At 36.7% G+C, this 12,467-nt stretch overlaps 1 protein-coding gene across 3 annotated transcripts in view; it reads left to right on the top strand.

The window, feature by feature from the left end:
• Positions 1–12,174, top strand: part of MAP9 (microtubule associated protein 9) — a 37,336-nt gene extending 25,162 nt beyond the window's left edge. For all 3 annotated transcript variants that reach the window (XM_060653928.3, XM_060653927.3, XM_060653926.3), the window contains exons 11-14: positions 1,127–1,288; positions 1,419–1,564; positions 1,744–1,876; positions 8,859–12,174. In XM_060653928.3, the coding sequence (XP_060509911.3) occupies positions 1,127–1,288; positions 1,419–1,564; positions 1,744–1,876; positions 8,859–8,981 (564 nt within the window). In that variant the 3' untranslated portion in view covers positions 8,982–12,174. The remainder of the gene's footprint in view (positions 1–1,126; positions 1,289–1,418; positions 1,565–1,743; positions 1,877–8,858) is intronic.
• Positions 12,175–12,467: the final 293 nt, after the last annotated feature.

Below are 12,467 nucleotides of genomic sequence, written 5' to 3'. Positions count from 1 at the left end.
GCTTAGTTCCTTCGCATCTTCTAAACTAAAAGCCCTCTACTGTGCTGTGCAATACTTCAATGGATTCAGAGAGGAACCTATTTCCCAAGTGCAGGGTACAGCATGGAGCAGCCCTGCAGGGGTGTGCCACATCCCCGTCACCACTTTTGCAGCGTTTCTCTGCTGTGCTCAGTGCCAGACACCTTCTCGTGTGATCTGCGCAACTCGGGGAGGTACGTCGTGCCTTCCCTTCTGAATCATGTTTTCTCTAAGGCTTTCTGTCGTTTAATGGTAAGCAATATTTTAGAGCAAGCCAAGAATATGGGATTAGATGGAGGTAAGTAAAGTCATAACATACTTACCATACACTCACCCACACATTTTCCCGTCTGCACATAGTTTCAACATGTGGGCTCTGTTGTTTAGTAACAATTTTATGCTTTGATGTCAGTCAGAACTCCGGTTCAAAGCAAAAATCTGTGTGACTTGGCCAATCTACCTCACTCTGACTTACTTTATAAGCCTGTAACTTTCCTGATATCTTTCTTTTAATGGAATGTGTGTTTTTTTGAAGTTTATTTATTTATTTTGAGAGAGAGAGAGGAGGGAAAGGGCAGAGAGAGAGGGAAGGAGAAAATCCCAAGCAGGCTGTCAGCACAGAGCCCAACGGCGGGGCTGTATCTCATGACCCTGAGATCGTGACCTGAGCCGAAATCAAGAGTAGGTTGCTCAACCGACTGAGCCACCCTGGTGCCCCTTAATAGAATGTTTTATTATTAGTATTTCGCAGTAGTACTTGGCCTATTAGTTTTGACAACATTTGTTCAGTACATTTCCAAAAAACAGTTCTTTCCCATGAATAGCAGATCAATATCAGATAAATGGTTTAAGAAAAGGACATTTTAAAATGCAATGAGTAAAAATAAAATTAAAATGCAATGAAAAAATCAGATGACTTTTTTTTTTTTTTTGTAAATCAACTTGTCTAACCTATCCTAAATAAATTATCTTCTTTGAAAAACAATTTCTAGAAACGATGACTATGTAGGGAACGAAATGCAATCTGTATGTGTGTATCGGCATCTCCCGATACTTGGCCATCTATTTACCCGCACACATCTAACTGTCTCTTATTTTTCTGAAATAGAAAAGAGCTGCTAAGAGAGAAGAAGCATTAGCATCATTTGAGGCCTGGAAGGCTATGAAAGAAAAGGAAGCAAAGAAAATCGCCGCCAAAAAAAGACTTGAGGAAAAAAACAAGAAAAAAACCGAGGAAGAAAATGCTGTGAGAAAAGGAGAGGCGCTACAGGTATGCAGGGGCTTCGGACATCTGCCTTCCTTATCCTCCCTCGCTCAGCACCTGTGGGACTGATTGACTGGGCTTCTCCTTACCTGGTCACATCCACGGTCAGTAAGAAACTCGTTGTGAACTCTTTCAGGCATTTGAACGATGGAAAGAGAAAAAGATGGAGTATCTTAGAGAGAAAAATAAAAAGGAGAAAGAATATGAAAGAGCGAAGAAGCAGAAAGAGGAGGAAACTATTGCTGAGAAAAGGAAAGATAACTTAACAGCTGTAGAGAAATGGTAATCCCAAATGAGAACTGTTTTGCTCCATTTCAAATGAATAACGCTCTAGGCTTTTAAAACATTGTTTGCTTGAAATTTACTAATGTATCGGCATCTCATTACCACAAAGATGTATTAGGAAATCTTTATTATAGCCTCTCCTTTAACCACCCAGTGTTTTGTACTGTCCTACATAGGAATGAAAAGAAGGACGCCTTTTTCAAAGAAAAGGAGAAAGAGAGAATAAATGAGAAAAGAAGAGAAGAACTGAAAAAAGCAGAGAAGAAAGATAAAGACAAGCAAGCTATTGATGAATATGAAAAATGGCTGGTAGGTATTGTTTGTTAATGCACCTGTGTCTTATTCATGTACTTTATTCATGACTGTTCTGTGCCTAATTCCAGTTCTTTTTGCCCCTGCCTGCTGGCCATTTCTACTCAAAGCTGCCTTGTTGAATCTGTTCTCTCCCTATGTCTATCATATTGTCTTTGATTTACTCATTTCTGTTAACGCTTCTACTATTCCTTCAAGCACTCAGGCGTAAGCCTTCAGGCATGATACTCTTCCTTACCCGCATTCCCAGGATTAGTCACTTACCAGTCGTGCCTAGTCTTCCTTTGCAATGACTCTTAGGTGTCAAATCATGGAAAGCTGACAAGTGCACTGCTGAAGGACTTGTCAGCTTTTAGGTGGGACTTGTCATGACACATAGTAATACTGAATTGAACGGTGAGAAAGTTATTCCACTTTTTAAATTCTCTTTTGCTCTTTCCAATGACCTCAAGGAGAAAGTCTCATTTTGGTGCTTTTTAACGAAAGAAAGCAAATAAGAAGTTCGGGAGGAAAATGTCTAGCTGGACTTAACGTTTCTGTTTTTTAAATATTTTTCTTCTGTTTTAGTCTACTTATGTTTATAGTTCCTTTTCATTGATGTTAAGCAAAATACTGTTTTCCGTTTTAAAATATCATCATATATATACGTGTTTATCAATTTTTGACTAGGTAACGTGTTCATATGAAAAGCACTTTACATCGGTAGGTGGCACATTCACGCGGGTAGTTAGCACCCCCATAGGTGGCACATTCATGTGGGTAGTTAGCACTCCGCCTGCTGCAGCAATCACAAAGTGTAAAAGTTGCTCTACAGGGGCATAGCATCCGGTCGGGCTCTCTCCAGTAAGATTTCTTATAAACTTTTTGAATTCATGTCAATGTGCTAGTTAAAAATACTGTTCAGGGTATTTTGTGGTTGTATTTCTCTGGTTAGGACTGACTTTTAGCATCTTTTCATTTGTGGAAAGGTCACTTGTCATTTTTTTTTGTAAACTGTTAATCCATAGACTTTGCACATTTTTCTGTTGGTCTTTTTCATATTAATTTTCAGAAGCTTTTTTATACACTAGGGAAATAAGCCTATTTCTGGTAGGAGTTACAACCACTTTTTCCCATGGTTTTGTTGATCTCTCAACTTTGCATATAGTATTTTATGCGATGAACAATTTTGTTTTATCTTCTGGTGTCAAATTTATCAGTCTTTTGAGTTCTATTTTCAGACATAGTTGAAAAGACTTTCTTCATGACTTGAAGTTAAATAAAGTACTCTCATTTTTCTTCTAGTAACTTTATGATTTTAATATCTTGACATTTTAACATTTGACCAGCTTATAATTTATCTTGCTCGTGATGGGATATATGATTCCAACTTTATTTTTTCCAAACACATCTCCTATAAAAAAGCCTTTTACCCAATGATTTGAGGTACTGCCTTTGTTATCTGATACATTCCCAGAACTTAGGATCTGTTTCTTCTCTTCTTTTTTTTTTAATGTTTATTTATTTCTGAGGGGGGGAGAGAGAGAGAGAGAGAGAGAGAGAGAAACAGAATGTAAGTGGGGGAGGGACAGAGAGAGAGGGAGACACAGAATCCGAAGCAGGCTCCAGACTACGAGCTGTCAGCACAGAGCCTGACACGGGGCTCAGACTCACAAACCATGAGATCATGACCTGAGCTGACGTTGGACGCCCAACTGACTGAGCCACCCGGGTGCCCCAGGATCTGTTTCTTGACTTTCTGTTCCATGGGTCAATCTCAGATCTCACTGTACATATTCCATATACTGTTTCATTGTCAGGACTTTATATGTTTTCATATCTGTTTTGTTTAATCTTCCTTCATAGCTCCACTTTCAAGTATCTATTATTATTTACTTTTTCACATAAACTTTAGAATCAACAGTAGCTAGAGAAACATTCAGGACACAAGGCAAACTATGTAAAGATAAGATAAAAACATGAAGCATTTAGGAATAAACTTAAGAAACGTGCAAGACAAAGACAACTATGAAGAAAATTTTAGAACACTCCTAAAGGACACAAATGAAGACTTGAGAACATGGATCAAAACTGCTCTTGGATAGAAACACTCAGTCTTATAATGATGTTGTAGATGTCAGTTCTCCCTGCAGTAATTTACAAATTTAATGCAATCCTAATAAAAATAGCAACAGAATTTATTATTGTTTATGTGTTGACTTTCGTGCAGCTTTATGCCAATTTCAGGCAGAAAAACAGTAAGGAATAAGGTGATCAAAATTGGTTTAATGGTTTGAATGAGGAAGGTAGTGTTTCGTGATGGCTTTCTTAAACTTTTTAAAAAAAATTTTTAATGTTTATTTTTGAGAGAGAGAGGGGGGTGGGTAGGGCAGAGAGAGAAGGAGACACAGAATCCGAAGCAGGCTCCAGGCTCTGAGCTGTCAGCACAGAGCCCTATGCAGGGCTCAAACCTACGAACTGTGAGACCACGACCTGAGCCGAAGTTGGACGTTTAACTGACTGAGCCACCCAGGCGCCCCTTCCTTAAACTCTTAAATAGTGCTTGGTTCTAAGAAAAATGAAAACTCTTCATAGATCAAGGAGACATACACTGTGTGCTAGTATCACTTGTAGCAACTAAATGTACGTGTTTAAGTTTTCAGTTTCATTTTCACTTATTCTTGAAAATGGAATAGAATCTCCTTAATGACTAAGCCACAGTTAGGTACATTGTGTTTTATTACAGTACTTAGTCACTTTCTCATCCTGATCAGTCCTCTAGAGAACAAAAACTCATCAATCAAAGATGTACGATGAAAATGACTTGTTTTGATGTCAGTATAACCTCAACAAATGTAATGCTACTTATAAAAACATCCATATACAATATGTTACAGAACTACTCCTCCATTTTACCAATCTCTTATTAAAATTTGTTTGCAGATAGTTTGGAAAAATACCCCTATTTAGAAGTCTAAGGACTTTCATTTTAATGTAAAGTTACGTGTCAAAATTTTGTTATAAAATCTAATTTGAGTAGTGAGCATTGGATGAGTTATTCTTTTAGGGGAAAGTTATAGCCAAAGATCAGTAAGACTCTCTTCTTTACGCTGGTTCCCAGATTAATTAATAGTTGCCTTTAATAAGAAAATGAATAAAAAGTTCAGTCTCCAACAGACAACAGTCAGAAGGACTTTATAACAAGGTTCTTTTAATTTTTAATTATTGCTTGAGTAATATTACCAATAATTAATTATTACTGAAGATAACATTACAGATCATCTGAATTGATATTAAGGTTGATAGTTGCTTATTTCCTATTCTGACCTTCTTAGTATCTACCAGTAAGAACAAACTTGTTTCATGTTTCCCTCTCTCTCCCCATGTTAAATGGAACAGACAAAAAGAGGTTTGGTCAGTTTCTGTGGACACAGCCTAGTCTTTGCTTTTCTGCTACCTAGCAAGAGGGTCTGCCTCCCTCTGAGATACTAAAATGATTGACCGTGACTCAATTATAGTTTTTTTTTGTTGTTTTCTCAATTAAGATTCTGAAAGGAGATTCCCTCTTTGCTTTAGTAGGACTAGTAGGCATGCAAACATTTTCATGATCTGGAGCAGGGTGTTAAAATAATTTCATACCTCTCTATTCTTTTCGTTTTATGTGAATAATTGTATGTCGATGGAAACCTTGCGTTATCGTATTCTCCTTGTGACATCTATCAGTTCCACACAGGTACGGGTAAAAGAACCATAGACACCTAATAATTTACCAAAAATGCTGTCCCTCCCAAGCTGCCCAGTCTGCAGAGGCAGTGTTGTTTAAGGGTTCCTGGGTACTGCTGCTCCTTGAGAAAATCACCAAGGTGAGGAAACCACCCAACTTTCAGGTGTTAGCAGAGACTTGGAGAAATGGAAAGACAATCTGAGCTGCAGGGTGAAAGGAGCAAGAACTGTTAACATTTCAGGTAGTCCTAGATTAATATCTAGATTTCATGGTACTTCCCACATACTCAGTCATCTCTTTGACGGGTATGTGTACGGGGAAACAGAATGGTTCGAAAATCCATCTGCTTTCATGAAAATGTGAGATTCTGGAAGATAATATTTTCAAATAAGATGAGGGTCAGAACTGTTCCCATCAAGCAGTAAAATAAAAACTTACCATTCCATTCACCCAGAAGCCAGCGTTCTCGCCTGGATTATTCCCACCACTTTTCAGGATATGTAGCCCTTAATCCCTCATTTGCCTCCAGAGGTGGTCCCACATTTCACTGCTTTTTCTACAGCTAAACTTCTAAAGGTTTATTTACACTTCTTAGTTCTCCATACCCTTTTCACCCTCCACACACTCCGAGCTTGTCTCTTTTGCCATTGTGTTACAGAAACTACGCTTTGACAGTTAGTTTTGCAGACCATGTAGCCATCCAATGTGTTGTTTTCTGCCACATTCCCCGGACCTCTCAAACATTCTAGATAGTCGCATCCTCCTTCTTGCAGCCATCTTCTCCCCTGGGTGCCCTGTTCCCCTGGTTTCTCTCACTTCCCGGCCTCCCTTCCCAGCGTCACTTGTTGACTTCTCTTCTCTTACATATGTTCCAGTTGTTACTGTGGCCTGCGGGCCCCACCGCCCCTCTCTCCCCTGTCTTTTTATTCTCACCTGGCACCCCCTTCCCATCTTCCCAGTTTGAGTCACGCTGGCTCTCTCGTTTCACCTCACATCCCAAGGTTCTCTGACTTGTCAGAGCCCTGACATATACTGTTCCCTCTGCTTGAAATGCTCTCTCCCCATCGCGTATCACAAGTGGCTTCTCTTACCCATCTTGTCTCACTCACAGTGACATTCCTGAGTCCACTTTTCTTTGCAAGTAAGTACTCCCTTTTGCTCTTTAACAATCACAACGATTTTTTCATGATGTTCCATAGAAATTCTCACAACTCGAAATGATCTGTGGTTTATTTGATTGTTTATTAACTGCCTATTTTGAAAATCCCCTGAAGGACAGGGACCAAATCGGTGTGTTTGGATTTTAGAATCACTTTATGCATGGCCCTCACTATGCTACTTGACCCAGAGTAGGATCTCAGTGCTTAAAAGGTGAATGAGTAAACATAAATCAAAGCAGTATAGTACCAAATATTAGACCCCCCAGGACCCCTCAGAACCTGTTACAAGTAAGGATATGCTATATAATAAAGTAACGCAAATTAATACATGCAGGGAAATTATAATTTGGTTATTTGTGTGTCATTTGGACATAAAATCCCTTCAGAAAATTACCCTACAACAATAGAAACTCCAAAAGAACTAAAGCAATGAATATAAAATGCCAAAAATAGAAGAACCAAAAGAAAATAAAACAGTATCAAGTCTCACAAGATAAGATGCTTTTCTAAACCTATAAGTGCTATGGAAATAACAAAGGAAAACATGAACAGATATGAAATTTAAAATCATTAATGCATTAACATAAAAAGTCAGTGTAGGTGCTGCTTGGTGAATTCCTACAGCAGCTTTGAAAAATAAATTATTTCCCAGTAAAGTTGAACATAGTCAAACCCTACAAACCAATTTTACTCCAAGCATGTACATGGAGAGAAAATCTTGACTTATAAGTACAAGGAATCAAACAAGGATGTTTATAACATGGTCATTGCGTGGAAAAAAAAAAAAAAAAAGGAACATCATTCTTTCACAACAACAACAACAAAAATTGATTAGTTGTGATAAGTTGCTATGCTGGAATTCTATGAGTATTCTATGGAATATCAAGGAACTAGAGTTATACCTCATATAGCTGGATCTTAGAAATATTAAGATGAATAAAAGAGGATGTTGCAAAAAATATATAGTGTGTTCCCTTTTATTATAAATTGTAAAAACATGCAAAAAAGTTACTTATTGGGGGATTAATACATACATGATAAAAGTATTACATATTATAATAAAATATTACAATAAAATTAAGAGATACACTGGAATGATAAGCATCGAATTCAGAGCAATGGATACCTCAGTGGGGTGGAGAGGAAGGACTGTGATAAGGGAATGAACACCGAGAGCTTCAAAAGTATTGGTCATGTTTTCTTTTAGAAGGCAGATAGCGGGTTCACAGGTTTTGACCGTATTACTCTTTAAACAGTTGTCACGGCTGAAATATTTCTTATTTTTTATTTTATTTATTTATTTATTTTGGTAAAAAGGACTAAAAGTAACATAGATAAAATGTTTGCTGCAAAGATAATATTTACTGTATGAAACTCTGCAGGGGGCGCCTGAATGACTCAGTCGGTTAAGTGTCTAACTCTTGATTTCAGCTCAGGTCATGATTTCATCATTCACGGGTTCGAGCCCCGCATTGGGCTCTGTGCTGGCAGCACGGAGCCTGATTCTCTGTCTCCCTCTCTCTCTGCCCCTCCCCAACTCATGCTCTATGTCTCTCAAGATAAATAAATAAATAAATTCTGAAAAAGGTGTTTATGATATCCATATCGATGAGCCAAATAATTGAGAAAAAAATTCACTTAAAAGTGCTAAAGAAATCAAAATGTGCTCAAACTCAATAATAAGCAAAGAAACATGAGACTTAGCTTTCAACTATTTATGAAAATTTTGAAGTATCCCTGCTGCTATGGCAGATTCAACTTTTGCACCCAGTAAATTTAGTTCTGAGAATCTGTTCTCAGAAAGTCATCCACCGACCTCTAATAATTATTCTCTTTGAGTTATGGAATTTTAGGGTTTTTTCCCATTTTTCACAATTTTATTTAAATATTATCACTTTTAATATTAAAAAATAAGTGATTAAGTGGTGTATTAGTTCCTGTTGGTAGTATTCTTTATAAGCAATATTCTCTAGCTACTGTTCCTTTATAAACAATTAAATCGGAAATGACATTTAAATCTCCTGTAATGGATTATTTTGTTCTTCAGTGAGCAACTTGATTTGAAAATAATGTTCATATATGTATGTAAATTTACAGTGTTCTGTTTTCTCTTTAGGAAAAGAAAGAAAGGCAGGAAAGAATTGAACGAAAACAGAAGAAACGTCATTCCTTTCTTGAAAATGAGGCACTTCCTCCCTGGAGCCCTCCAAGTCGAACTGTGTTCTCAAAAGTGTTTTGATAATTCTCATTCTTACGTGAGATGTAGTTATTTATCAATTCACTAATTTTAGCCGTGAGTTTGAAACTATTTATTCAGTTAGTTATAGTTAGAAGAGTTCTATGTTATTAAACGCCAGCCATTTCCACTGACTGTGGATAAGATGCTTTGGAGTTTAATCAATGAAATAATTGAAGGCATTTTTCTTGGACCGTAGATAAGCTGCCTCAAATGAGAAGCTAATAATTAGATCGCTCTTACCGTTAAAAGAACCCTTTATCATGTCTTTGCAGTTGTTACAATCAGGTGACCCATGACCACTTTCAGCCGTGCCCGGTATTGAAGTGTGTGTATTCCCCAGAATAAAGGAAACCATTTAGGTATGACAATCATAGAAATAATTGAATCATTCTGTGAATGATTGTCCACGTAGATTCAGGTTTTAAAAGGAATCATTGCTGGCAGTACGCATGTATTATTTTTTCCAAAACTTATCTTTAACTTGAGTGGTTGTACTTGCACTGTACAAGTTACAGTTTTGGTCGGGTGAGGCAGAAGTTCAGTAGAACTCTAATCCTCCAGGCATTCTATTTAAGGAGTATGCCTTATGTTTTAATATGAGTGTATCTGTCCCAGATTTCCATGACAATCATAGACATAGGCATTTGAGTAGACCTCTCAAATTTGTCCTCTAAATTCTATCTCACTTTATTATTTCGGTGATATCAAAAGATATCCGTTTTTTGGCAGTGAAATACTCACACAATTGAGATGGAAATTCCACACGAGTTCAAGGTCATTATCACTATTATTATTTCCCAGATTTAAGCCATATAGGTGATAAAGGCAATATTTGACCTCTTAACCTATTCTAGAGTCTTATAGCTTATATTTAGAAGACAGCTGTATAGGAAGGTAACTTGTAGAAAATGCCCAAAGAATCTTTATTTATTTATTTGATCTGTGCATATCTTTATATTAATTGGACTCATACTTGAACTGGTCAGCTAATTTATCACAGACCAAATGTATGCTCTCAGAGTTGTGATACTACTTTAGCCAATGATGGGATGCAATGATGGGTGAGAATATAATTACTTTTTATTAAGCACCTATTGTATGGTCTCTTCTGGGTCTTTACAAATGTTAATTCTTTGCAACAAGTATTCAACGCAGGTATTATTTTTCAGATTAAAAATGCTGAGACTCAGAGAAGTAACTTGCCATACATTTAGCATGTGACATTTGAGATTAGAATTGAGTAAGTCTTCCTCCCCCCAGAATCAATAGGCTCATTTTTATGCTCTGTATTATATCAACTTTATAAACACATTTTACCTCTCAGATCCTAAAATCGTGCATTGTTACTTAGAGCTTGTATTTCCTTTTAAGAAATATCTGTTTGTTATCAGAGGTGGTGAACTTTATTAGATCTATAAAATGAAAGAAGATTTCATAATATGTAAAGAATTAGTCAAATGCCTTGTATGTAGTATTAGAATGTCAGGAAACCCAGCAGGTAGTGGAACATAGGCTTTTGAGATAGTCACTCAGAAGGTCCCACTCTGAGGATTAGGCTGGCTGCAGTGCGTTCAAGATAAGAGACATCACGGATCACTAGATCACATCAGTGCTACAGGTAGTTGTGTTTTTTTTGTTTTTTGTTTTTTTTTAAATTATAAACAAAACTAGAAGCCTTTTTATACTGCCAGGAACCAGGAGAATACTTCATGAAATTGAAACTATTATCACCAATGTGTATTATCAATATGGGATTTAGCTCCTCTGTTTTTCACCAAATAGATATATATAGTGCCTACCAGGATGAATCGTTGTTTATGGTATCTAATTAGCTATTCAGAGCTAAGAAGGTATTTGCAAATTCCAGGAAAGTTAAAAAAGGTCAGGGATATGAGATCATAAATGCATATGTCATAAATTTCACATTAAATGTTTACACTTCCCAATTATTTTCTTCTTCATTATCATTTAGTGGCTTGCTATCATCGCTTCTTAGTTGCAGGAGCACTGAATGAAGTTAGCAATTAATGTAAAGCATGTGGCACATAATAAGGACTTAATAAATGTTCATTTTCACTTACTTACTTCCATAAGCCCTGCATTTCCCCACTTCATGTATGTGAGGAGAAGGTCAACACGGATGGGATTGATAATGGTTATTTGACTTACACGTTCTTAGCATGCAAGAAGAAATCTCCACTTTCCTGGCCAGTCTGGCCATCAAAAGAGAATATGGAGGTGAGTTGGATTAGAGACCTCCTAAAAAGAAATCTAAAGAAATCTAAATCTTAGCACTGCTTGTGAAGTAGAATGAAATGGGAAATTGAGGTGTTTGCGAAGACCCAGCAATTCATTTCCCTCAGTGGGGAATTTTGTCTTAACTACGATAAATAATAAATTACTTCCTGTTTACAGTAACACCTGCTGATCAGTTATCTAGTTGAATGAAATCCTCTCTTCTTCCCGTAGCAAAAATAAAGCTGAGTTTTAAGAGCTGGATGAAAGTAAAGTACTGTTGACTTTCTGAGATCCAAAGGAGAGAATCCAACCTGGTAATATTCTCTTGAATGCATTTATCTATTTAAGGGGTATGATTTTCCCATATATCCTTTAAAGTATCAAATATCAATACATTTGCTCATCAAGTTTTCATTAATTTATAATAGGGAATTCAAATTAAAGACACTAAAAGCGTATAGATTTTCAGACTAAAATTCTACTTTTGTAAACTGTATTGATCACTTGAATGCTAACACTTCAAAGTACAGAAAATAAGAATTTAATGAATATTTTGTAATATGACTGAAAACAATTTCCCTAGAAATTGGCAGATTAATACAAAAATAAAATTGTATACAGAATGTATTTTCCCCATAACAAGCAAGAAAACAGTAGTGCGTTCTATAAATAGAGAAAAACTATATGGCATTTTAGATCAGTAGGAAGTGGCAGTTTTCTTAAAGAAAATAAGAACCATTCAGGGATAACAATTTTCCAGTGGTTTGTATTGCATCCTGTTTTGAAAATGTTAGTAGTTCATTTATTGTTCTAAATAGTATTGAAACTGATGTCTCACTGTTGCCAAAGCGGTAGCTGAAAATAGTTAAGTGTTCCCAGTTGTATATACCTTGGAGTGATAAAACTATGTATCTGGAAGGGTTTTAATAATTTAATAAAGTTGGCCCAAACACTATTTCTAAGTTGAATGACTACTTTGACTTGCCCAAGCTCAGATCACTAACCATAAGAATCCAAAGTTAGAAATCAGGTGTCCAGTTTTCCGGTTGTAATCAGCCCACCATTCCACAATTTTGAGATCTGATAAAACTTTCACACTAACTTTTGTAGCCATGGTCATTATCAACTTAGTTCGTTTTGATTCTCTCCAATGGTCCCTTATTCTTCCAGTGCCTTCTCCATAACTCCACCAGATCAAAGCTCTTTGGGCACCTCCACCACTATTTCATGGGTAGGGGGAGTACTGAA

This window comes from Panthera onca, chromosome B1 (assembly GCF_046562875.1).
Source record: "Panthera onca isolate mPanOnc1 chromosome B1, mPanOnc1 haplotype 2, whole genome shotgun sequence".
Lineage (NCBI taxonomy): Eukaryota > Metazoa > Chordata > Mammalia > Carnivora > Felidae > Panthera > Panthera onca.
Note: the sequence above shows the minus strand (reverse complement) of the source record. Positions and strands in the feature narration are given on the sequence as shown.